General features: G+C 37.5%; 1 protein-coding gene across 3 annotated transcripts; it reads left to right on the top strand.

Annotated features, from left to right (window-relative positions):
• The first annotated feature begins 3,689 nt into the window (after positions 1-3,689).
• Positions 3,690-26,436, top strand: LOC127795102 (uncharacterized). Of its 3 annotated transcripts, none has more exons than XM_052326555.1 (12): positions 3,690-3,862; positions 4,058-4,154; positions 5,336-5,397; positions 7,501-7,557; positions 8,166-8,225; positions 18,885-18,941; positions 19,184-19,226; positions 21,359-21,436; positions 22,201-22,245; positions 25,223-25,553; positions 25,626-25,779; positions 25,883-26,435. In XM_052326555.1, the coding sequence occupies exons 1-12, from the start codon at positions 3,767-3,769 to the stop codon at positions 25,970-25,972; spliced, it is 1,170 nt and encodes a 389-aa protein (XP_052182515.1). In that variant the 5' UTR covers positions 3,690-3,766; the 3' UTR covers positions 25,973-26,435. The 3 variants fall into 3 exon arrangements, with proteins under 3 accessions (XP_052182515.1, XP_052182516.1, XP_052182517.1); XM_052326557.1 differs by having other exon boundaries at positions 3,833-3,862; positions 5,290-5,397; positions 25,883-26,436; XM_052326556.1 differs by lacking the exon at positions 22,201-22,245 and having other exon boundaries at positions 3,693-3,862; positions 25,883-26,427.

Raw genomic sequence — 26,436 nt, forward strand, 5'->3', positions numbered from 1 at the left:
GATGCTGATTGGAACACTCTTTCAAATGACTCCAAGGCAATTAGCAAATACATATTTTATATAGCTCGTGGAGTTGTATCATGGAAGTCTAAGAAACATACTGTTTTGGCTTAATCTATAATGGAGTCTAAAATGATAGCACTAACCATAACTAGTGAAAAATGATGATTGTAACATCTCGCATTGAGCGATAGGAAGGATCAGAACAACTTACCCTGATGGGCCTACGTGAACTTCCCAGGGGTCACCCATCCTTAAGTTTCCCCAGCTCAAGCACTGTTAATCCAAGAGTTCTTTATCTACATTCACCTCAAAAGGTATCCAATTAGTGTTGTTTTCTTCCTTATTTATCCTTGATATATACTACCCTTCTCTAGGCTCATTGGGGTATTACATTCTCCCCCTTGAGCACATGACATCTTCGTCATACGACCTTATAACTAGTCCCAAATCTTCTCCCCTCGAGGGCTGCCATCCTAGAAGCTTGCCAAGAGCCGCTCCTTGTACAGACCCTTGTGCCCCGGCACCATTCCCAACCTTTATTGGATTGCCTTCTCCAAGGGTCAGTTCTGATACCACTTGTAACATTCTGCATTGAGTGATAGGAAGGACCAGAACAACTTATCCTGATGGGCCTATTCGAACTTCTTAAGGGTCACTCATTCTTAAGCTTCCTCAGCTCAAGCACGCTTAACCAGTGAGTTTTTTGCCTACATTCAGCCCAAAAGGTATCCAGCTGGTGTTGTTTATTTCCTTACTTATCCTCGATATATACTACTATTCTCTGGGCTCATTGGGGTATTACATTCGCCCTCCCTTGAGCACATGACGTCCTCGTCATGCGACCTTACAACTGGTCCTAGATTTTCTCCCCTTGGGGGCTGCCATCCTAGAAGCCTGCCAGGAGCCGCTCCTTATATAGGCCTTCGTGCCCCGACGCCACTCCCTACCTTTATTGGACTATTTTCTCCAAGGGTTGGCTCTGATACCACCTGTAATATCCCATATCGAGCGATATGAAGAACTGGAACAACTTACCCTAATGGCCTACGCAAACTTCCCAGGGGTCATCTATCTTTAAGCTTCCCTAGTTCAAGAACGCTTAACCCGGGAGTTTTTTGCCTACATTCAGCCCAAAATGTATCCAGCTGGTGTTGTTTCATTCCTTACTTATCCTCGATATATACTACCATTCTCTGGGCTCCTTGGGGTATTACAATGATGGTTAAGAAGTTTCTTGTTTGATATTCCTTTATGGGAGAGGTCGATTCTAGCTGTCTTGATCCATTGCGATAGTACCGCGACTATTGCAAAAGTTCAAAACCATTATTATAACGGGAAAAAAAAGCAACAAATATGTCGCAAACACAGTACTATTAGAGAATTTTTCTCTATTTGAGTTGCAAGAGTGGATCGTGTACGAACTAATGAAAATTTGGCTAACCCTATGATGAAATGATTAGCTCAAGAAAAGGTTTTCAAAATCTCGAAAGGAATGAGACTTAAGCCCATAGATTGATGAGTCACTTATGATGGAAACCCAACCTCTAGACTGGAGATCCCAAGAAATAGGTTCAATAGGTAATAACAAGTCATAACGTGATATGAGATGAATCATGTTGTTATAAATAAAAGTTTTATTCCAAATATTTTACTTTAACGCATGAAATCCTGAAACGGTATAAGGCTAAGTTATTTCTATTGCTCTATGTGAAGTGGAGTACCCCACTACAAAAGTACTCTTGATAGATTCACCTAAGTGAATGTGGAAGTGTGGTCATTTCCTATGAGATAGTAAGCAAATTCTCTAGAGCATTCACTACACTGGGATACACATGCATGGCCGTAAAGCACGAGCTTTGAACTTTACCCTGATAGGGTCGTGTGTTGGATGTTGTGAGAGATAAGAGTTTAAATTTAGGAGTTACTCTAGCAAAATCTAAATCATCTACACTATGTAAGGGTTCAAGTTGATAGACACCCTTGCTTATGCACGATTTTACATTGTATTACTCAATGAAAATGTTTTAAAAAAAATTAATATTTATCTCTTAGAGATTGTGGCCACCCATGCATACCATTGTTTCTAAAATAAAGGGGAGACTTAATTCACAATTTTCTTTAAATTATACTATATGATATTTTTCCCAAAAAGCTCTCCATGATTTCCTCTTCTCCACGTTTTCTTCTTTTTTTCTTTTTCTTTTATGTAGCTATTTAAATGAGGAAAAAACAGAAGTTTCATATAGAAAAAAAAAAACCAAGTATTCAAGGAAAAATTATTCTTTACAATTGAATTGTTTTTGGTTGTTTCTAGTTTTTCGAACAATCAAGAACTGTTTGTATTCCAGCCTTCTTCAATGCACGGGAGGCTTGAGACAGAGGTGATTTTGGGTTGTTTTATCTTGGGGATGACGGAGCTGTTATACTGCTTGCATAATTTTGCGCAGAACTGCAAAACATCTTAAAAAAGATTGCCTTGTTTGCGACTCAACCCAAGATTTTTTTTTGATAACTTTGTTTTTTTTATTTTTTGCTGCAACATTAATAGTTAAAATATTTGCCACATTAATTGTTAGATTGATAAGTAAAAACTATAAATAAATTGGTGAGACAGATATAATATTGTCTTAACGGAGATATATTGCTTACTAATTAGTTGTGAGGAAAGGAGCAAGTATTCATAGGTTTTGTTGTTGAAAGAAATAAAAATAAAATATAAATTATTTTTAAAGCAATTAAAGTATTTCAATAAATGCAATTTTTTATATAAGTAATTCTTAACATGGTAAAATTAGTTTAATACTAAATAATTCATATTTTTCTAGAAGTAAAAATTTGGTTCAATTTAATACTTAAAATCAACTAATTTCATACTCATAGTTCATTTGACTAAGAGTTCATTAACTAACAATTAGTTTGACAATTAAGACAATTTTAAGAGTTCAAAATACTCATTAACTCAAAAATAATATATATATATATATATTTATAATATCAATGAGATTAGGTGTATTGATATTGAAAGGGAGATAATTTACTTGAGAGATGATCTGGTGCCCGTGAAGAGGGGTGTGGGCCCCCACCACCCCCATGGGCCTATGCCCTGTCTCTAAAATTGTCTCAAATAATATATCAATTTTGATTGCCCAATATTAATTATTTATTATTTTACACAACATAATATAATAATATCACATCCTAAAATAATTACAAAACATTTATTTGTTGTTTTACTCAAACTAGCACACTCAATTAATTTTTTAATATTATTTTTATAACACAAAGAAAATAAAGAGCAAAGTGATAAATAGGCAATTGAAATTTAATATCAAATTAAATTTATAAAAAAGACAAAATAAATTAATGTAATTTTTTGGATATATCAAAATAAATCAATGTAACTTCAAATTAGAGCCCAAACAAAACCATTATTGGGATGAAATTGAGTTAATAAATAAGTTGTATTTATTTAAAATTAAAATAATAATAATAAATTTATATTTTGAGTTGTAGTGATAAAATTTATTTAAATATTTGTTTCTAATAAGCCCCTAATGACTCATTTAAAATTAAAATAGATTCAAAAATCAAATATTTTTAAAAAAATATATTTATATAAACATAAAATATATTTTAAATATTTATTAAATATAATGTAAATGAGTAAATAATCACTCGGTCCTAACTCCTAACTATTAGTCGAACCGGCCGGCCGCCAGCAGTAGCAGCACAGGGTGACCCGAAGAGGGCAGAAGGCGGCACCATGGCGGAGCCAAGACGATTGAGAGGCCACAAGGCCACCGCCACCTGCTGCATCGCCTCCCGCCACCGCCCTGGACTTGTAGCCACTTCCGGCGAGGTACAGAAATTGTTTTCTGCCATTAGAATGATATTATTCTTCGACACACAACCCCTTTCAGAAAAAATGATAGAGCATAAAAATAGAAAAAGGAAAAATAAGCAAATAAAAGAAAGCCGTCAGCGTTAGTGTATTAGAAATTCAATGGTTGTGGAAGTTTGATTATAGTATTTTTGATTATTTGATGGAAATCAGGATGGATGCGTTTGCTGGTTCGATCTTCGGTGTAAAGATGTATTGTTTTCCATGAATGTGGGGAGTAATCCTATATCATCATTATGTTTCAAGCCAGGTAATTTCTCTCTCTACCTCTGAATTGATTTCTTTATGGTCCATTGATAGTACTGTTACTAAATTTGAGATTTCTGCTATGTTTGCCCTGTAATCTCTTGGGCGCATGCATGATACTTTACTTTCCCAGTTTATTGTTTAGTTCATTTTGGATAACATAGTTTTCTGAATTGTTCTTTAAGGATCAAGGTGGTATGATTATTTTTTGTAACTTACAAATAATATGATTATCTAATAGAAGATACTCTTTCTGGGACATAACCTTGAGATCCCTTTCCAATTACTGTCAACTCACTGCTAAATGCTAATAGCCAGTGATCAGCTATTCTAAGGTTTGGGAGTAAACAACTTGAATGGAGGGAGGGAGGGGGAAACTATCTGTTGTGTTTATTTCATACGGAATGGCTGCTTTTATACAACACATAATTTCCCAACTAAGTTAACAATTGGAACAAAAATCTGTAACTAGCCTTCTAACTAATTGCAACCACTCAGGTACAATCTTCTTAAGCAAGGTCCTTTACTTTATTTTGCCAACTGAAGTCACTGCTCCAATGCTGTGAATTTCCTTTTCAATTGGCTGTAGATGCACTTAGACCAGTTTCAGATATCTTCTGCAAATTCTCTTCTCTCAGACTGGTCTTCTTGAAGGATTTGCATGACTCTCTTCCTCTTTGCTTTCTTTTCCCACTTGAGCACCTTGATCCCCTATTTTCCACCAGCTGCAAATCATACTGTTTAGTGCTTTTTATCCAGCAGCAGCGATAGGCTTGTGTGTGTTCCTTTTTCTTCCTAAACATGGTAGAGCATTATGTTCTTGTGTTCCCAAATGTTGATGATGCCAACATTGAATTGATATTTGAGCTCAACTTTTTAGCTAGAGATTGGGAACTAGGTTCTCTATTCTATTGTATGCTTAGCATGATAATGCCAATATTGAATTGATATTTGAGCTCAACTTTTTAGCCAGAGATTGGGAACCAGGTTCTCTATTCTATTGTATGCTTAGCATGATAATGCCAATATTGAATTGATATTTGAGCTCAACTTTTTACATTTGAGAGATTTTTCTTCATTATTTATTGAGCAGTATCTCTTTATAATATATTTTGTTTACTTCAATCATGGGAAAAAAGGGCATGGCTCGAGTTTGAATTATGGCACGATTGTTACATGATGCAGACAATGAAGACATTATATATGTTTCATCAGGAACTGAAGTCACGGGGCTTGATTTACACTTGGTAAAACCATTTATGTGAATCACTGCTATTGCTCAAGTCTCTTTCTACCACTTGGCTTGAAGTTTGGATTGTTGGCAAATGGAATACAACTACTAAATTCTTTATCTTGCAATGATTGTCTTCCATCTATATTTTTGATTGCCTTTTCTTAGACACATATGCATCTTTGTATACTATAAGCATGACATTGTTGTTTTCTACAGTCTCAACGCTATACTTAGCTTAAAGAAAGAAAGCCTGCCAACTACCAGAGATTTTGCATAGCTTTATTTTTAATAGTTTGATTGGGGTAATGTTACACATGCATAACTGTTTACAAAATACATAGTTAGAATGACGTGATTTGTTTGTTTTCATTCACTGATAAGAAAGAAACCCACCATTGTGGTTTTATTACATATGATTCCCACAACTTTTTGGTGGCATTTCTACTAAAAAAATTTATAATAATATTATTTTCAATTTCGTAATTCTCATTGATCATGTCAGTGAAATGACAATCTCTTGGGAGTTTTTTTTTTTTTTTCTTGGCAAAGACATTTTGGGAGCAAATTGCTGCACTTGTAGAGGCTTCACCTGTCACTAATTTAGTCATAAGGCAAGCCTGTGCAAATATTGGAAGTTGACCATGTGGAATAGCATTAGGTAATTCAGAACCTAGATGCTATTCTAGATTACCCTTTATTTTTGATTTGTGGAAATTTCAGTTGGTTAAGGTAATATGATTAATGATTGGTAGTTTACTCATTGTGACAATGTTGATTATTTCTTGTGCTTGGTTCCATACTGTCAAATCTGGGGTTTAATTTGTTTTATTTGATTTGGTTAACCTTGAAGGGATATATTCATTAATCCGAGTCAGGTACCCTTAAATTTGTTCAGTATGGTGAATAGAAAGTCTGAGAGTTCCTCTTTTTGTCTTCCTTCATCTTTTACCAGATGCTTTTGATTGTCATCCTTTAGATATAAAAATAGCTCATCAATACTTTTAAATTATAGGCCATTAGGTTTAAGTTGTACATATTGGGAAGCAATTATCAAAGTGGAACTCTAATGTCAAGACTAAAATAAGGAGTCAAAGCCCCACTCTTACAAACAAGATGATAGTTTGCCGCCAAGTATAGCAGCTAAAATATGTGTCCAGTTTTTAATTTCACCTCAGAAAAAGAATAAGGTGCAGTTGATGAGACAACTTGATAGTTAGAATAATGATAGTTTTGGATGGTCCTTGTCATGTTATTTTTCCTAATTATTCTTCTATTTTTCGTTTTTTTTTTTCCAGCTGATACATGTTGAAGAAGAGCTGCCAGTCCTGCCAAAATTTTCCAGTGAATTTCAATAGTCCACATTTTTCTGGCACATCTCTAAAACCATACATAGACACAGATGATTATCTTTTCATTCTGGATTTTATCATGAAACCTCTCTCACTAGTTCTTTATGTCCTACAACTGGAACCTATGTACTTGTTAATATGAGTGTTTGACGTAGCGAATAGCGTGATAAACAAAGGAAAAGCAATTGCTAATCCTCACACAAGCACAAAGGCTCAAGAACCAAAGAAAACTCTCAATTGTATGGAATAAAGTTATGTTATTGAATGAATAAGATAGACTTAAGGCCCTGCTATTTATAGAGGGTTTTGCAATCCCTATTCTAAGAGAAAGGAATCTCAATGAAGAAAGGAAAAGTAAGGCTAAGTCAAAGACAAAATAGGAATCCTAAATATTCTAGAACAAGGAATTGGTTAAATCTTCCTACAAAATAGTAAAATAATCCCTAAAATAATTAAATAATTGAAATTACGAAAATTATTAAAATTAATAAAATGAAAGCTTTGCGTCAGTATTTCATATTCTTCTACCAAGTTTTTTTTTTTCCTCAACTTCCTCCCTTTCCTTTAGTTAAATATTGCCTTCTTGCTATTCATGCTTATGTCTTTAGGCAAGATGTACTTGTGTGGCACAAAATACATTTCATATATTATTACAGGCAATTCCTTCTTTTGAAATGTTGGCTTCGTTCCATCAAAAGAGATTTCATGTGCTCTGCAATATTACAATGTGGTCTTGGCTTCTCATTATTTGAATTTCTGTCTTGAAGGCTGGCTCATGGAAAAAACTAGAGAGTTACAATTATAATAAGGAGGAGATAAATCAGGTGCATGTCTATTCAATTCTTGATTCTGAAATACTTTAATAACTTTGTTTAGTTGATGTTCTGCATTTTGATTGTTGATCAAGGCTAGCTGTCTTTCCCTTCAGTTTTATAAAAGTTGAAATAATGCATGTGTACTTTACAAATCTTGTCAGAGGCTTATTGTTATCCTCTGTTTATATAGCCAAACTCAAAAATTCTATATGGTAAAAGATTTCTTGTCTATTCAGTTAGAAATTGTTTTATTAGCTTCCAAAATTAACAATTGTCCTGCGATATCTCTGTGACTTGCTATTGGTGTCTCTAGCTTCCTTGTTTATTTTATGCTTCCTATCTATTGAACACTGGTAGGTAATAATTTCTGTATAAGATAAAGCTGAAAAAAGTTTTATTAAAACATGCAATGCTTGAGTGGTTATTAGTTTCTAATCTGTGATACCACCCATTAGCTGAAAATGTGTTTGTTCTTCCAGATTTAATTTACCATAAGAATATTTTGGCTCATCTCCCCACACCCAATCTTTATACATTGCAATTCATATTAAGGGGCATCAACGTATTACTTCTAACCAGAAAGAAATATGTTGCTATTATTATTCTGTCTCTTTCAGATTACATGCAACTCAAGATCATGTTTTCTTGCTGCTGCAGATGATGGTGGTGATGTAAAGGTATAATCACTTAGTCATCTGTCTTCCTTCAACATCAGAGACATGTATGCTTTTTTCTTCCTTGACAAGTCCATCAATAAGATGTAATTTATTGAGCTCTACACATCATTTCATGATGATTCATAAGGAAATGTAGCTTTGTCTTAATTCTTTTTCAAACCTTAGTTTCTTTTGTCCTTTCACTTTTTCACATCATTTCATGACGATTCATAAGGAAATGTAGCTTTGTCGTAATTCTTTTTCAAACCTTAGTTTCTTTGTCTTTTCACTTTTTCAGGTATTATTCTCTTAAGAATTAGATTTGATTACATAAAGGAAAGGTTGCAAGGAGAGCATATTGTTTACACTTATAAACCATATGGAGGCCTCAACATTTGCAACCCTGCCCTAAATTATTCCTTATCTTCCAACCAATTAAATGCCCAGGAGGAGGAGGAGAAGAAGAAAAGAGATAAGGACAGGAGAAGAAAGGAGCAAAGAAGAAGGGGGGAAGTCTGGCAAGAGAAGAAAAATATGGGAAGAGAGGAAGAAGGAAGCAGACAAGGGGGAAGGGGAGATAGAGAGAGAGAGTGAGCTAAAAGTTCTCTCAAAATTTAACTTTTATTCTTCATCAGAACCATATTTTTGGATTACACTCTTCAGCCATATTTATACACTAAAAATCTTAAAACAACTAGAACTCTTTCAAGACAATCTAAGATGCAAATCTAATACTACCTAAAGTCTATCGCGAAATCTGTTAAAAATCAAACTTAAAAGAAAAAAAAAAAAGACTAATGACACAAGCAAGATAAAACTGAAAATCCTAATCTTATAAAACTAAAATTTATCTGATTTGTCCCATTTAGCTTGTCTACATCAACCTCCCCTTGTTGAAGAAAACTCAACCTCAAATTTGGCAGATTTGCAATACCTGATCACTCAACCATAAAGTGAGAGGTTTGATGATCTACTTCTTTTGCTGGCCACATACACATGTGTCACGAACCTAGGGCTTGTGATAGGTTAAAAGAGGAATTGGGGAAGAAATCAAAATTAAATGAAGGGGGAAATCAGTAGAAAGAGGGAGAGATATTAAGAGGAAAGGGGGGAGAAATAGTAGAGAGAAAATCAGAATTTCAATTATCATTCAACATAATCATCTCCTCTTACAATGGGCCTTTTTATAGGTATAGGTAGCTCCTTAACTAATTTCTAACAGTACCCATGTGCTCCTAACAAACAACCAAATATCTCCTAACAAACTAATATAAGCCTATTACAATATTACCCCTTTATTATATCCCTATCACAATATTACCCTTCTATTCCTCCTAGGGACATGACAATTTCCCCCCCTTGAAATGTTTCTTGTCCCCAAGAAACTTATTACCACCTATCCGTTTATTCTTTATCCAATACTCATCTTCACCTAGTGGTTTCTTCTTCGCTTTTCCTTCTTCTTATCTTGTTTTTCCCTTTTCTTTTGCCTTTTTTTTTCTTTCTCCTCAACAACAACAACATTATGGCTTGCTGCCACACCAATGGAAACATGAATGAGCAAAACATCAAGGGTCTCGGTCCTTTCAACAAAGAAGTCCTTCCCTTTCTTCCTTTCATCTTGTTTCACTTTATCCTTCTACGTCCTCCATTGCTCCAGATGCACCGTCAATCCTACAATTCCATCCTCCAACTCTTCGGGCTACAATGTTAACTTTGCTTTGTCTTGTGTGCCCGTGCCAATGACATACATGTGGGATGTTCCAAGCAAGGTGCCCGGTGCAATCCTTTGTTCCTTCTCTTTAGACTCCTTATTTTGCTATTTCAGGAGATCAATGGCATCAAGAGTCTCAGCCCTAGTGGCAGTGCTTGAGAGACTGCCAATTGATTGAGTATCATCCTCCACTTTCTCCTCCCCAATCTTTTCTTCCATGTACTCCTCAGCCTTCTCCATCGCCAAGACCAAGGGAGTAGTATGTTTAAACCCTTTCATATCTTCAGTAGGGGCCTCCTCCAATGGAAATACTTTTACTTGTCGGTAGCTAGAGTACACCAAGGATTTACTTTCAGCAAGGCTGTCCTCCTTCGGCTGCTCCACTTTAAGGAATTCCTCCTTGTTAAAACTCCCGCGATAATCATTGAAGTATGCAATGGGAAAGTTGTAATGATACTTCTTGATTAGTATTATTGCAAACTCCTGTAGCTTCTTGTGGAACATACGACCAAATTCCTCGCACTCTTCATGAATCCCACTGCTTGTTCCTTTGTCCTTGTTGCTGCCAACTAAAAATGCAGCCTTCTTTGGCTGCCATTGAAGCTCCATTCCAGCTGAAAATGAAGCATTCTTTTACTGCAATTTAGAGCTCATCTGCACCATGTATGTACTGCTCCAAATGGCCTCACGATCAGGTTGTCCCCCTGAAAATGCAACACCCTTTTGCTGCAACTGAGACTCCAATGTCCTCGTGCTTGCACTGCTGCCCCTAGCAAACTTCTCACGACCACTCGAAGGCCATAAACAGGAGCTTTATACTCCTAAATCCCTCACTTCTCTTCAGTATGTACCTCTAACAGTCACCTCTGAAGCTGATCCAACAGGTGGCAAATTGCAGGTTCTAGAGTTGCCTAAAGCTACCAATTGTCCTTACTTGCCTGCTATCTATTCCGATAGTCAAAATTCCAGCTTTGAAGCTACCACTTGCTTCCTCTCTCAAGATTCGAACAGGAGAGCCCAGCTTCACAGGCGACAATCGCCTCACGTCAACTGCCAAGGGAAGTCGCCAACCCAATCACCGTCCCTACTGGTTGCGACTCCCATTTCCACGTCTAACCCAATCTCTATCACCTTCCAATTTCAAGTTCGACAGTGCCTTCCATGCACCGGTCGCCACCCAATCATCTTCCAATTCAGAATCGCCCAGCGGAATCCATCTTCTATGCTGATCGACTCTGATGCAGTCGATACACTTTGTCGGATTCAAGCCAAAAATTGCTTGACTCGCTTCGCACGTTAGTTACGAGCAAGAATTATCGAGATTTGCAGCCAAGAGTCAATGGAACTCCTTCCAATCCCAATTGGGTGATATTTTAGATTAGAGGTGTTCAATCCGTTCGCTCAGACTGCTGGTGACGTAGCGTGTAGTGCGTGTGTAAAAGAAACACACCAAATAAACTTTTGAAAGAACAAACTTCAATGGCTAAAGTTTGGCTTTCAAGAAAACGCAAAAACAAGACTGTTTTGCTAAGAAAACCCAAATAGGTTGCTGAAATTTGATTGAGAAAAACTTGATTACAAACTCTAGATCCTAGGCATATTTATAGTATTTGGCTAATCCAAATCCATCTAATATTTGTAAACAAAATCCAACTAGAATCCTAATGGAAATAAATCCTAATCAAACATGAAATAGAATCCTAAATCAAGTAGAAATATGAAGTAGAATTCTAAATCAAGTAGAATCCTAAAACATATGAAGTATTAAAATACTGTTCTGGTGCTACTATTCTGGCGTGGTCGGCTCGGCCTTGGCTTGGGCCGGGTCTTGATCAGTGTCCGCATCATTTACCTCCACTTGAGAAGAATTTGTCCTCGAATTATGATCCGGGTATGATAACTCAACATCTGGCAAATACAAAGAAAGATCAGCAACATTGAATGTTTTAGAAATACTCATATGATTAGGCAAATCCACAACATAAGTATTATCATTGATCTTCTTTGTAATCTTGTAAGGACCATATTTCTTTGGCTTGAGCTTGTTCTGCTTCCCTACTGGAATCCGTTCATTTTTCAAGAATATCATGACTTCATCTCCAACCGCAAATACCTTGTGCTTTCTGTGCTTGTCAGTTGCTGTCTTGTACTTCTTATTCGCCTTGTGCAACTTTTGCTTGACATCTTCCTGAATTGCTTGAACGTGCTCGGCTAAGTCACTAGCTGCAACACTGAAACTTGGTACATTTGGCAATTTTACCAAATCCAATGCATGATTAGAAACTTTCATGTATACGATGGAGAATGTTGATCTTCTTGTTGAGCTATGCACGACATTGTTGTAGGAAAATTCCGCTTGAGCGATGACTAGGTCCCATTGTCTTGGCTTGTCTTTGCAAACATTGCGAATTAGATTTCCCAATGTACGATTCACTACCTCTGTCTGTCCATCAGTCTGGAGATGTGCTGTGCTGCTGAAATTCAAAGATGAATTGAACATCCTCCACAAGGTAATCCAGAAGTAACTCAAGAACCTTGTATTATGATCTGAAGTAATAGTTTTAGGGACTCCATGTAGTTGAACAATCTTCTTGAAAAACAGTTTGGCTGTAGCTACTGCATCTGCCATCTTCTTGCATGGAAGAAAGTGCGCCATCTTGGAAAACTTGTCAACCACTACAAATACAGAATCTATACCTCGTTGGGTTCGCGTTAGACCTAACACGGAGTCCATAGACAAATCTTCCCAAATAGCATTGGGAACAGGCAATGGCATGTAGAGACTGGCGTTAGAAGATTGCCCCTTAGCTGTTTGACATATATAACACTTCGCCACAATAATAGAAACATCTCTCCTTGCCCTTGGCCAATAATATCTTCCCATAACAACTTCAATAGTCTTGTCTCTACCAAGATGCCCTACTAAACCACCACCATGCCAATCCCGAATAATTTTCTCACGACTATGTGCAAGGGATGCACAACTGATTTCCCTTCATGAGAAACCCATCATGCACATAGAAATCTCCTGACGGTTGCTGAGACATGCATTGTTCCCACACGTGTTTGAAATCATCGTCTGTCACATATAATTCTTTCAAGCACTCAAACCCAACAATCTCAACACTAAGGGTCTTAATCAAATCCACACGCTTACTCAAAGCATCCTCCACTCGATTATGATGTCCTGACTAATGCACAATTTTATATGGAAATTTATCAATAAAAGCAGACCATCTAGCATGCATATCACTCCTCAATTGCCTTTGGCTACTCAAGTACTTCAGAGCTTGGTGATCTGTATAAAGAACAAATTCTTTGGCAATCAAGTAATGTTCCCATGTCTTAAAAGCCCTCACCACTGCATAAAACTCCTTATCATAAGTAGACCACTTTCTTCTGGCTTCACACAACTTCTCACTGAAAAATGCAATTGGTCTCTTCTCTTGGGATAACACAACACCTATACCCACTCCACTCGCATCACACTCAACTTCAAACAACTTGTCAAAGCTTGGCAAAGCTAAGACAAGAGCGGTACATAACCTCTCTTTTATCAAGGCACAACTTTGCTCTTGTTCTTCATCCCAATGGAACTTTCCTTTCTTTAAACACTCAGTAATTGGAGCCACAATACTACTAAAGTGTTTGATAAACCGCCTATAGAAAGTTGCTAAACCATGGAAACTCTGCACATCACTGACATTTTTAGGGGTTGACCACTCTCTAATAGCTCGCACCTTTTCCTCATCTACCTTTATGCCCTCTTTGCTTATAACAAAGTCCAAGAACAACAAGCTCTCACTCATAAAAGCACACTTCTTCAAATTAGCATAAAGTTTGTTTTTCCTCAACACACTCAATACATCCCGAATATGCCCCACATGCTCATCAATAGACTTACTGTATATCAAAATATCATCAAAATATACCACAACGAATTTACCAATGAAAGGGCATAATACTTGATTCATTAGTCTCATGAAAGTGTTTGGTGCATTGGTTAGTCCAAAGGGCATGACTAACCTCTCAAACAACCCATCTCTCGTCTTGAAAGCTGTCTTCCACTCATCTCCAGATCGAATTCTGATTTGATGATAACCACTTCTGAGATTAGTTTTGGTAAAAATCACAGCCCCATCAAGTTGATCAAGCATGTCGTTGAGCCTAGGAATTGGAAACTTATACTCAATAGTAATCTTGTTGATGGCTCTACTGTCAACACACATCCTCCAACTCCTATATTTCTTTGGTGTCAATAATGCTAGCACTGCACATGGACTCATGCTAGTCTGAATGTGCCATTTTCTCAACAATTCCTCTACCTGCTCACGCAAAATCTCATTCTCCCTATGACTCATCTTGTAGTGTGGTAGGTTAGGCAAGCTAGCACCAAGAATCAAGTCAATATGGTGTTGAATATCCCTTATAGGAGGTAGCTCATTAGGCAACTCCTCAGGAACCACATCGTGAAATTCCTCCAACAATCCTTGCACCTCCACTGGAATTTGATTAATCTTCAATGGCTCACTCACGCTCTTTCCCTTGACAACCAATAGGTGAACCTCTTGAGTATCCTTACACTCCCTCACAAACTTAGTGTGCTTATGTGTAATGGTAAGAAAATTTCGCCCCTCCACTTTAAAAGCTTTGGTTTGGTTCTTTTCCACTATGGGTAACAAAGTATAGCGCACATCTTCTTTCTCAAGCTGATATGTGTTCTTCCTACCCGAGTGCTTAGCATCCATATCAAATTGCCAAGGCCTCCCAAATAAAATATGGCAAGTATCCATATCAACAATATCACAATAGACTTCGTCGGAGTACTTACCAATAGAGAAAGGCACCATGCAACGTTCATCCACATGTATGCCACAAATTTCTTTGATCCATCCAATCATGTAAGGGCTTGGATGTTTTTCAGGAGTTAACTGCATCTTTGCCACCACGTCTCTTCTTATAATGTTCTCCTGACTTCCACTATCAATAATCAACTCAAAATTTTTTTCTTTCACCGTACATCTCGTGCGAAAAAACTTATGTCGTTGAGTAGTATCTTCATTCTTTTGAGATAGCGTTAACTTCTTCATGACACAGGTATACTCCCCATGCACATCTTTGATAAGCTTCAAACATGTATTGTTCATAGTCAGAGTATAAAAACCTACCTCTTAACAGCTGCTTCATTCGTCTCCATGTCTGAACTGGTTGTCGGACTTCCCTCAATCTCGTCTCTCTCAATCACTCCCACCAAACAGATGCATCGCCCTTCAATCTGTAAGCCATTAACTTTACTTGTCGTTCATTTGGGATTTCCATGTATTCAAAAAAACGGTCAACCTCAATGATCCAATCTAGGAACCCCTTAATATCAAGATCTCGACTAAAGATAGGAATATCAACTTTTAGTTTATACTCATCGTTGCCCCAATAGTTGTGTTGATGCGCATTCCTCCTAACCCCTCTACCACCAGGGTTAGCTATTGCGCGATCAAGATCATCCTCTTCATCGCTATCTTCATTCATTGGTCTTCTAGGATTAACAAGGACATGATTAATGGGTGGTCTTCCCACTCCGGCTTGATTCACCCCATTATTCAGGTTTCTGTCATCATCAACTCTTAGTAAGGCGCCTAATTGGTTGTTGATTTGCTCCAATCGCTATTGGATAGTACGAGTTACTTCCTACTGTTCTTCGATTGCTCTCCAAACTACGAACAACCCCTGATCATTGTCACGAGGCTGGTTGCTACCGTTACCTTCAAGATTGGCCATTTGATTGGTTGATGAACCGCTCTGATACTACCTGACGCAACGTGTAGTGCGTGTGTAAAAAAAACACACCAAATAAATCCTTGAAAGAACAAACTTCAATGGCCGAAGTTTGGCTTTCAAGAAAACACAAAAATAAGATTGTTTTGCTAAGAAAACCCAAATAGGTTGCTGAAATTTGATTGAAAAAAACTTGATTACAAACTCTAGATCCTAGGCATATTTATAGTATTTGGCTAATCCAAATCCATCTAATATTTGTAAACAAAATTCAACTAGAATTCTAATAGAAATAAATCCTAATCAAACATGAATAGAATCCTAAATTAAGTAGAAACATGAAGTAGAATCCTAAATCAAGTAGAATCCTAAAACATATGAAGTATTAAAATATTGTTCTGGTGCTACTATTCCGGCATGGTCGGCTCGACCTTAGCTTGGGCCGGGTCTTGATCAGTGTCCGCATCAGTTGGACTCACCTCGGATCCTTCCTTTGGTTCTGCCCAATCACCGACCATTGAAAATGGCCGTGACACCCACTGCACCACCGTGAGGAACCCGCTGCACAATCACCAAACCTACTACAATTAACTCAGCTGCAACACCCACTTCCTTGCCTGATCAGACCGCGATTGCTTTGAACTCCTGCACCAGTCACGACCTCCTGGCCATTAGCGTCGACCTCTGTCACCCACTCCAGTCATAACCTTTTGGGCCGAGGACCACTAGTAGATAGCTCCTTGAATTTGCTTGGGTTGCTGAGAATCGTGGCCGTATCTCACCTCCTTTATCATGATCGGATATGAAAATTCACTAGCCTGATACCATCCTTCGAAGTCGCCTCCAGAAGTCGGCAACACGCTTGAATTTCACAATCGAGCGTCACTGTTGGCTTTGCCTCTAAGAATCCACAATGCTTCCAATCACTTCCTTCAACTTGACCATCAAAGTCTTAGCCGAAGTCACTCCTCCTACTTCTCCTTCAGATCCGAGCCGACACTCACGTCCTTGTGTGTCGAAATCAATTCCGAGATTCAATGGCTGTCTTCGTCTTGAAAACTCAAACAGGAGTGCCTTTGATCTGCAATTGAATTGCCGATCAGAATCGCCTAACGCAATGGATCAACCACCTCCGCACTCTAGTTTTAATCACTGAAATTAATTTCAGTAGCCTTCTAATTGAATCGGACCCCAAGCCAGGGACAACTACAGCCCAATCACCGTCCAATCATTCCAGAGCTACTGGAATTCGCCAAACTTAGATCGTTGAATAGGATTTGACGGAATCATAGCCGAGAATCGTTGTCTCTGATACCATTTGTCACAAACCTAGGGTTCGTGATAGGTTAAAAGAGGAATTGGGGAAGAAATCAGAATCAAAGGAAGGGGAAAATCAGTAGAAAGAGGGAGAGATATTAAGAGGAAAGGGGGGAGAAATAGTAGAGAGAAAATCAGAATTTCAATTATCATTCAACATAATCATCTCCTTTTACAATGGGCCTTTTTATAGGCATAGATAGCTCCTTAACTAATTTCTAACAGCACCCATGTGCTCCTAACAAACAACCAAATATCTCCTAATAAACTAATATAAGCCTATTACAATATTACCCCTTTATTATATCCCTATCACAATATTGCCCTTCTAATCCTCCTAGGGACATGACAACATGTAAGTGGCCGTCTGAACGTGGCGTCTGCACCACTTGTTGAGTGAAGATCCTGAAGAGTCATAGAATTTTCAAAACTCTGGATCAAGTTGTTTGTGAATTGAGAGCAACCTGTTGGATGGTCTGTCTGTTTGCTTCCTGGATTGATTATTATTATTATTATTATTATTATTATTATTATTATTATTATTTTGCACACTTCAACTGGGCTAGGCTAGTTTTTCAGCTGCCATAACTGGCTTGGGATGTGAGCTTTTAGCTGCTGCTACTGGTTTTCTACTGGATTGGCTGCAGAGTGCTTATTTGTTTAATGCTTAAGTGTTGTGCTCCTAGTTGGGCAGGATTTGGAAGACTTCTTTTGGGTTTGTCAGTCAATCATCTTCTTTAGATGGTGCATGAAAGCTGCTTGAATCTTGGAGTGAAGGTAACAAGGATCTGGATGTTGCAAACGTGAGTTTAGTTATAGTTTTCAGCAAGATGACTGGAGCAAATGGTTACAATTGATTGAAGGTGGGCTCTGATACCGAATTTTATAGGGAACAGTAAGGAGGAGGAGGAGGAGAAGAAAACAGAGAAGAGAAGGAAGCAGTAGAGAGAGAAGAAAAGAGAGAAGGAGAAAAGAAGAAAGGATCATAAAAAAGGGAAGTCTGGCAGGAGATGAAAAATCCATGGAATAGAGGAAGACGGAAGAAGAGGAGTGGGATGGGAGGGAGGGAAAAGAAATAAAAGCACCTTATATAAGACTCTCATGCCTTTGCTACATGCTTGGAACTTGCACTAATGGGAGGAAAGAGAAGGGGTTACCAAGATGGCATGATCAAAGCAAAAGGGAGCAATATACAATTGTCACAAAAGATATAGGATAAAGTATGAAAATGGAAGAAAGCAAGGGGGGAGGGAAGGAAGAGTTAGATGACTTCGAAAGAAATATAAACAACTTATATAAGACGCTCATGTCTTTGCTACATGCTTGGAACTTGCACTAATGGGAGAAAAAGAGAAAGGTTTGCCAAGATGACATGATCAAAAGAAATAGGAGCAATTTAAAATTGTCACAAAAAACGTTAAGATAGAGTATGAAAATGGAGTAAAGTTAAAATTTGATCAAGAAGAATTAAGTGAAGAAAGAAAATCTTTTGAAGAAAAAAAATATTTATTTACTTAATAGTTGACTGGACATCTAGGGGTAAAGCACTGTGTCAGTGCAGGTTGTGAGAGCAGGACCAAATTAAGGCAAATTCTGAATACTAGATAGTAGTGCCTCACAACAAGAGGGTTAAAGGTTGGCTAGTCTGATCCAGTGATAAGCTTCATGTCATCATTTGTCCAATGCCATAGATTAATTTTCCTACCAATACTCATTTACTAACTCTTAGTAATAGGATTTGTGTTGCTTCTGGTTTTAAGGTTTTTTTATGCCACACTCAGTATCACCCATTTTGGATGCTTGTTAAACTGGAAAATGGGTTTAATGTTGGCAAAGCTGTTCTGGTAATTCAAAATTCTGATTATTGTTCGTGGCAGATCATTGACATTCAGCAGCAATGCCTCTACAAAACATTAAAAGCAGGCCATGCAAGTGTATCCTTTATCACTGATTTTACCATTATGTTTCTTATTGGCCTCCATTGTGTTCCAAGAAATCCATGATTTATTTGTCAGCAGATGAGCAGTGTCTGGTTACTCTCATATATTGATTGTCTGTTCTTTTCTTTCACTGAATCTTCTCTTTTGGTGGTTGACAAAATTCATCATCTCCCTGGCCATATCTTAAGCCTTTTTCAAGTCCTAGCGGTGTTGTATACCTTGACTGTATGCTTTAGATCTGTAGCAGTGTACAGTTTCTTCCTTGGAGGTCTTGGGAAGGTATTTCTTGCTTGTTTATTTACTCTCTCTCTCTCTCTCTCTCTCTCTCTTATAATATACATAGGCACTTTCATACTGTCTTGCACTTTCTTCATTGCCTTCTGGACCTACAGGTGAATTGACCCAGATCAATTTTCCTTTTAATCCTAAATGAACTTCTTAGAATAATGTTAATCCTATGCACATTGGTGCTCACTGTTTAATACATAATGGATGTGGGATTTTAGGTTTGGGCTAATGGTAATGACATTGACAGGAAAAGCAAAGGTACACTAGGCTTGAGGATTTTCTTTCCTTTTTTTTTTTTTTTTACTTTTAACTGATGTAGCAAAGAAATAAGAAACTTGAAATCAGAACCATATATTACATTTTAAAAGCTTTTTTCTTGGATATTATTTTGTTTCTGTGTTAGGATGTCATATGCAAAAGCTTTGAGTTTGGGAAATAAATATGTACTTTTTTATAAAAAAAAAAAATTGATATCTATGCCATTGGAATCTTATTTAGCAAAAAAGAAGTGGTACACTATACCTTAAAAAAAACCAATGAAAGGAATTAGAAGGGATTCTGTGAATTCTAACTTAAGTTCACAAATCTAATTCAGTTGTACTCGAAAGTGCATCACAGTGTCATGATATGAGAGTGAGACTTTTATTGTGTTGTACAAGCTCTTAGAAAAATGGTTGCCACGCAAGAAATATGAAGATCTTTCTTTTACTTGCAGTCAGTGAGTGTTCACTCTTTAGACCTTCTGTTCTTGTTTTTGTGGCCGTTCAGGACTCCTAATGAATTTGAAAGCCAGTACTCTATTTCTGACTGGGATCTGGTATTGCCATCATCCAAAAAATCTTTTGGATTGATGAAAGACATTTCTGCCTGGGTTGCCTTTTGGCCTTGTGCCATCCTTAGTCTCATCTTGAGGACATCTGTCTTCTTATGGGGCATTTGTTGTTGTTGTTGTCATATGGGATCCTCTACTTTGAATTTGACTAATTTTTAATGGATAGCTGCACATGTACTTTCTTCTTCTCTTGTCTATCTCATTATTACACTTCAAGTCAAAGCTTTTTCAACCTGCAAATTATGGAAGTGTGCAGTGTGCTTATTTGATAGGTTCTGGGTGATCTTGCTGCTTACGTTGTTAAATGAGCTAGGCTAAGTTGGCTTTTAGTAAGCCATGCTGATCACTTTGTGTTAGACCAAAGAATTCCTTGTATGCTACAGTGAATCAATATTACCAGTAGAGCTTGCATCATTATGTGACATAAATGGCCAATTCAGCATCAAATGCTAGTCTTGCTTTCCTTGGCATCAGTAAGATCTTGGGGTTTATTTGTTTAAACTTTTCCCAGGAGATCTCCAATTTCTTCAGAGCAAAGTGTGTCATTTCAACAGTCAACAAATTTGTTCAGCCCAGCAAGTTATAAACCTAAATTAAGTTGACTGTTGATACATTAAGGACAATTGGTGAAATTTAGAAAACTTGGGCTATCCAGTGAGTAAATCAGAGTGTATATATGCTTAGTTGATATGGTGAAGCCATTTCATGGTGGAATGATGATAGTTTCGTGCATTAAAGTTGAAGCCCTTAGGCAAGCCATGGCTTGCCCTCAATTCTTGCCTTCAGCACTCTTGATTAACTGGAGCAACAGAGGTAATAGACTATTATCTATTATCTATTATCTATTATTTAGTGGTATACTCTTTATAGGGAGTGTAATAGATGACCTATTGCAAATAACACTAGGCAACTGGTAGGGATCTGGTAGCTGTAATTTTTTAGTACTTAATTTTAACTGATCAAGAATATTGAGATGGTATTGCAATATTTATAAGTAGATAATAAGGCTTCCAATGAGGTGGACATAAAGATATACTGTATGCTCCCTCTCTCTCTCTCTCATGCTTAAAATTTTCCATCTACAAGATTTCATTGCAATAGATGCAAAACATATAAGGATTTATTTTTGATTTCATATGACCATTCTATACCTGTTGGTGTAGTGTGTTCAGGACTGATCTGTATATTTCCTTGGATGCAACCTTTATTTCAAATTCATAGTTTTTAAAATAGTGAGTTTTACTGATGCACATTTATTGAGCACCAGTTTGTGTTCGGGGTTGTCTTGCAGTCATTACTGGTGGTCTTGATTCAAAGCTTGTGATGTGGGATTTCTCCAAAGGGCGTCCATACAAAGTTCTTGATTTTGGTACGTGTTGTATCCATTTCTCTGCTTGTGTGTTCCCTTTCACTATTTGCATGAATTATCCAAAATTACACTTAGTTTGAGAGAGAGTGATACGTTCCCAAGCCCTGGATCTGGTTATAGGTGCTGAAACAGAACAATCAGAAAAAGAAGTTGCTGAACGCTTCTGCTATTTCTCACTTTCTGACCTATCTTGTCTAGAAAATTTGGGCTCATCAAGAAAGAACCCAACGATCTCCTTGAGTAAGAAAGTACTCAAAAACTTTTCTGAAAAATGCTGCATATATCCCTTTATTCCCCTCTGAACTGCATATAAATCTTACAGGAAAGTAGAGGAATAACTGCTATCTTAGAAGAAATAACTGCCATCTTAGAACTAGGAACTGCTTCCTAGAGAATAGCAGATCTATACTAACAACTGACATAACTGACATAAAAATTAGAAAATAATCTGAAAAAGAAAACAGAACACGGCAGAATATTTTAACACATTGCCCGTTTTTTGTCAGTTAAGAGTTTAAATCAAATAAGAGATAAGGATAAAGATAAATGATGGATTTGGAAATAATAGACAAGCTTATCTCTATCTTTAGAGTTCTATATATGCAGTTGTATTTCTGTTTCATTGAACTGATCTAATATGAAGTATTGCTATTATAATTCCCTTGAAGATGTTTGGTCTTATTGCTAAACCATGTATATTTTTGTTTTCTTCTTTCTCCTTTTCTTAATTTACTTGATTTATGTATCATCTTATCTTTTTTCAGGATATCTGAGCTATGATTTTAGGAGATCTGAGTTCAAGTCTTGTTGTGCGTGTTTGCCCCCCATTTATGTTTGTTGTGCATCCTTATTTTGTGTGTCACTGCACCTGCATCCACATGCTAGTTGCCTATGAGGAGAGTCTTGGAAAGTTGGATATATATTGTTAGACCCTTTTTGTAACCCATTAAAGTTTTTTGGGACAAGTAGTAACTTACAATGTCAATTATTCTGTCCACATTCTTGTTAATCTAATATAAAAAAGGGCGATTAGCACAAAAAATCCAAACCTTTTCATATTTTTGCGATTTTATCCAAAAGTTCCAATTTTGGCAATAAGGTCCCGATTTGATCAATTGGTTGCAATTTTATCCACGACCTGGATCTGATTTGTCGGCGTCCAAGACTCGCTGAGATGGTATGTCACCTGGCATTTTAAAACATTTTGAGTGGGCTCCACATGTACATGTGTAAAAAAAAGGATATTAGCACGAAAAATCCAAACTTTTTCGCATTTTTTGCAATTTTATCCAAAAGTTTCAATTTTGGCAACAAGGTCTCGATTTGATCAATTGGTTGCAATTTTATCCACGACCCAGATCCGATTCGGCGGCGTCCAAGACCCGCTGACGTGGCATGCCACCTGACATTTAAAAATATTTTGAGTGGATCTTGCATGCACGTGTAAAAAAAATAAAAAACTAAAATAATGTTATATATGTGTGTGTGTGTGTTATAGATATATTTACAAAGGAAAGCAGGCGGAGGAAGGGGATGGCGACGACGACAGGCGACGATGCTAGGCTGGAGGCAACAACCAATCTAGAAGCTGGAGGTGGCGATGAAGGTTGATTTGGAAGAAGACCGAATCTGGAAGCTTGATGGCCGATCGTTGACGTCGGTGGGGCCGGCTTAAGCGACCGATGGCGAGGGCGAGGTAGCCGACAAAGGACGTCATCGACTGGCAAGAGCAGAGAGCCGTCAATTGCTTTCTGTGAGGTGGGCTTGAGCAGGAGAAAGCCTAGATCAGTGGTCGGTCTAGCCTCCAGATCGGTCGTCGTCGTTGTGAGCAGGAGAAAGCCCAGATCAATCGTCGCCTCCAGCTTCTAGATCAATCGTTGTTGTCGCCCTTGTAGCCGTTGCCATTACCACCCTCCTTCATCATTGTCATCGTCTTCGTCCTCCACTTGCTTCCTTCTTTCTGTGCATATATATATATATATATATATAAAACATATATATGTTAAATATATATATTTAATATCATTTTATTTTTTATTTTTTTATACGTGCATGTGGGGTCCACTCAAAATGTTTTAAAATGCCAGGTGGCATTCCATATTAGCGAGCTGTGGATGCGTCTCGAATCAGATCCAAGTCGTGGATAAAATTGCAACCAATTGATCAAATTGAGACCTTATTGCCAAAATTGAAACTTTTGGATAAAATTGCAAAAACGCGAAAATGTTTGGATTTTTCGTGCTAATAGGCCAAATTTACACATGTGCATGTGGGGCCCACTCAAAATGTTTTAAAATGCCAGATGGCATGCCACTTCAGTGGGTCTTGGATGCCGACGAATTAGATCTGGGTCGTGGATAAAATTGCAATCAATTGATCAAATCGGGACCTTATTGCCAAAATTGAAACTTTTGGATAAAATAGCAAAAACGCGAAAAGATTTGGATTTTTCGTGCTAATAGGCCTATAAAAAAAGGTTCTTCTTTATCTAACGGATTCTTATTAATTGAATGTATTGATTATAAAAGTTATTTGGTGAGGATATGTTCTTTTCCAAGGTTTGCACTCTAAAAGTGAATTAAGTGTTGTCCTACGTGTGAGCTCTCATCATTGGGGCATTTAAACATTTGGGGCCTGTAAAATTAATAGGAAAGGAATGGGGATAGGGTCTTATAACAAATATGGTATGGAACATTTTACCCCTGTTCAATCTAGATTTTTTAAGAAATCCTTCATTCATAGAGTTGGAATTCTGTACAAAAGAGATTGCGACAACATATCAAGCATTAATCCCACTAGGTGGGGTTGGTTACATAAATTATAGCTTGTCACACAAATGATTAAACATTTTAAAATGATGTCCCCTAGTTGCGCAAAGTTCCTCACTTTGCCAGAGTCTATGAAGGGTCATCTTTATATGCTACTGTGCCCTTGCTTTGCAAAGAGGTAGTTTGAACAACTTAAACTCGTGACCTTCTAGTCAAAAGGGAGAAACCTTACTATTGCTACTAAGGCTCATCCTCAGATTAAACATTTTAAATTAAGAAAAAAAAAAAAAACTCTTGCTTAGACTTTGCTGTACAATTTCTTGGGTAGGAAGCCAGAAAGAGAGTCAAGTTAGCAAAATGTTTGGTCACTAACACGAGCCTGCAACCTTTTGGGGCTGGTCTTTGAAAGTTGTATATGAAAGGCATGCAGTCCAGGAGATGAGTGTGTTTCTCTATGATTTTTCTGTTTTGTCAACCTTTTAAGATCTTGCATAAATGGCTTCATGTTAACTTCCCAGGAGAAGCTTGTTAAATGAATATATTATCATGCCATTTCTGAGTCCCTATTGTTAACTTGTCGGTTGGTGGAATGATAAAATAGGTTCATGCTCAGGCATTTGCGAACACATGGAAGGAGGATGGACACGCAGAGATGCATGTCATCTTTCATTGGCAAGGCTTGAGTTATTTTTCATTTGCTGTCATTTGTGAGAAAAATTCATTACTTAGTCAGATTTGGAAATTAATTATAGCACACCATGGCATAAATGAAATTGTGTTTGTTTTTTGTCTCCACAATTTTCTCCAGAAGATAGTGACTGGCTATATATACATGTCATATTTGGTGTCAAAATAATAATGGTACAACTTCACTAGGGAGGAAGTATTGCATCCCATTCCAAATTTTCCATATACTTGGATTGATGCTTGTTTAATTTTCTTGGGGCGAAAATAAGGTCTTGATTTGGTTTTAATCGTTAGGTGGAATATCTCTCTTGCTACCTTTGCTTTCATACAGGTGTGCCTGATACGAATGGTGGAGGTAGTGGAGGACAATATTTGAACCCTGCTTTTGTCCATGCAATAGCTGTTCCTGAAGTTGATATTGCAGATAGATTAGGCAAGGTATACGTCATTGCTAGGGGTGACGGTGTTGTCGATGTGATGGATATTGAATCAGAACTTGCCACTGTTAATTCAAAACACTCCACAAAAGCACGGAAAGGCACTCAATCAAAAGGAAAAGGTAATAGCTCATCTGGAGATACTGACCCCCAAAATCAGAATGGGAGCAAGAAATTGTGTTTGGATTACACTGTAGGAGGGCACACTGCTGCAGCGTCCTGCGTGTAAGTAATCTTAATTATGCTGTGTACTGCAGTATAATCAGTGACTAACTAACTTTCATATAACTCAATTAGGGCATTCTCAATGTTTGGGGAGAAAGGAAAGTATATAATTTCTGGTGGAAATGATAAATCAGTGAAGGTTTGGGACTGGTCCAGATATTTTGGCGCAGGCCAAACTAGCAGCTGCAGTGATCTGATGCATTTGAACATCAATTTGAGCAGAAAAGTAAGTATGGCTGCTTTCTTTTTTCATCTCGAATGTTGCTTCATTATTCATTTTAATATTTATCTCTGTTTAAGCTTTTGATTGTCAACTTGTACCTGTTCAGATCAATTGGCTCTGCACCACTCCAGCTGACTCACAGAACCTTATTGTCTGCGACACGTCCAAAGTGGTGAAGGTTTATACTGTTGCTTAGAGGCTGTGATTGTTCCAAGCATGCCTTTTTTAGCTCCCGTCGCTTAAAATGCTTGAAAGTCGACCACATCCTAACTAATTGTTATGACTGCTCAACCGGGGTAGCTATCTATCTATCTATCTTCGAGGAACAAAATTGCTCAGCCCTTTTTCCTCAGAACCCCCACCCCAAGACAAGAGCGGGCATGGTTGCTAGTTGCTACCCTATGTTTGAAACTAGGGTTTGTTTGTACAAGGAAAAGAAAATAAATGTTCGTGTTCTTTTTCACTTCATTTTTGGTGGGTTTGTTTGATTAGGTGCTGTCTGATGTAGAGAAGGGGAGAGGTTGGTGTAATATCCTGGTATATCATAACATAGATGTGTAGCAAATCTAGTTTACGCTTTACAATATATTTTTCACTAATGCCAGCCCCCTCTTCACATCTTTTTGTCTGTGCTTTACTGCCTCCACTCGAGTTTGGTGT

Source organism: Diospyros lotus, chromosome 2 (genome assembly GCF_014633365.1).
Source record: "Diospyros lotus cultivar Yz01 chromosome 2, ASM1463336v1, whole genome shotgun sequence".
NCBI lineage: Eukaryota > Viridiplantae > Streptophyta > Magnoliopsida > Ericales > Ebenaceae > Diospyros > Diospyros lotus.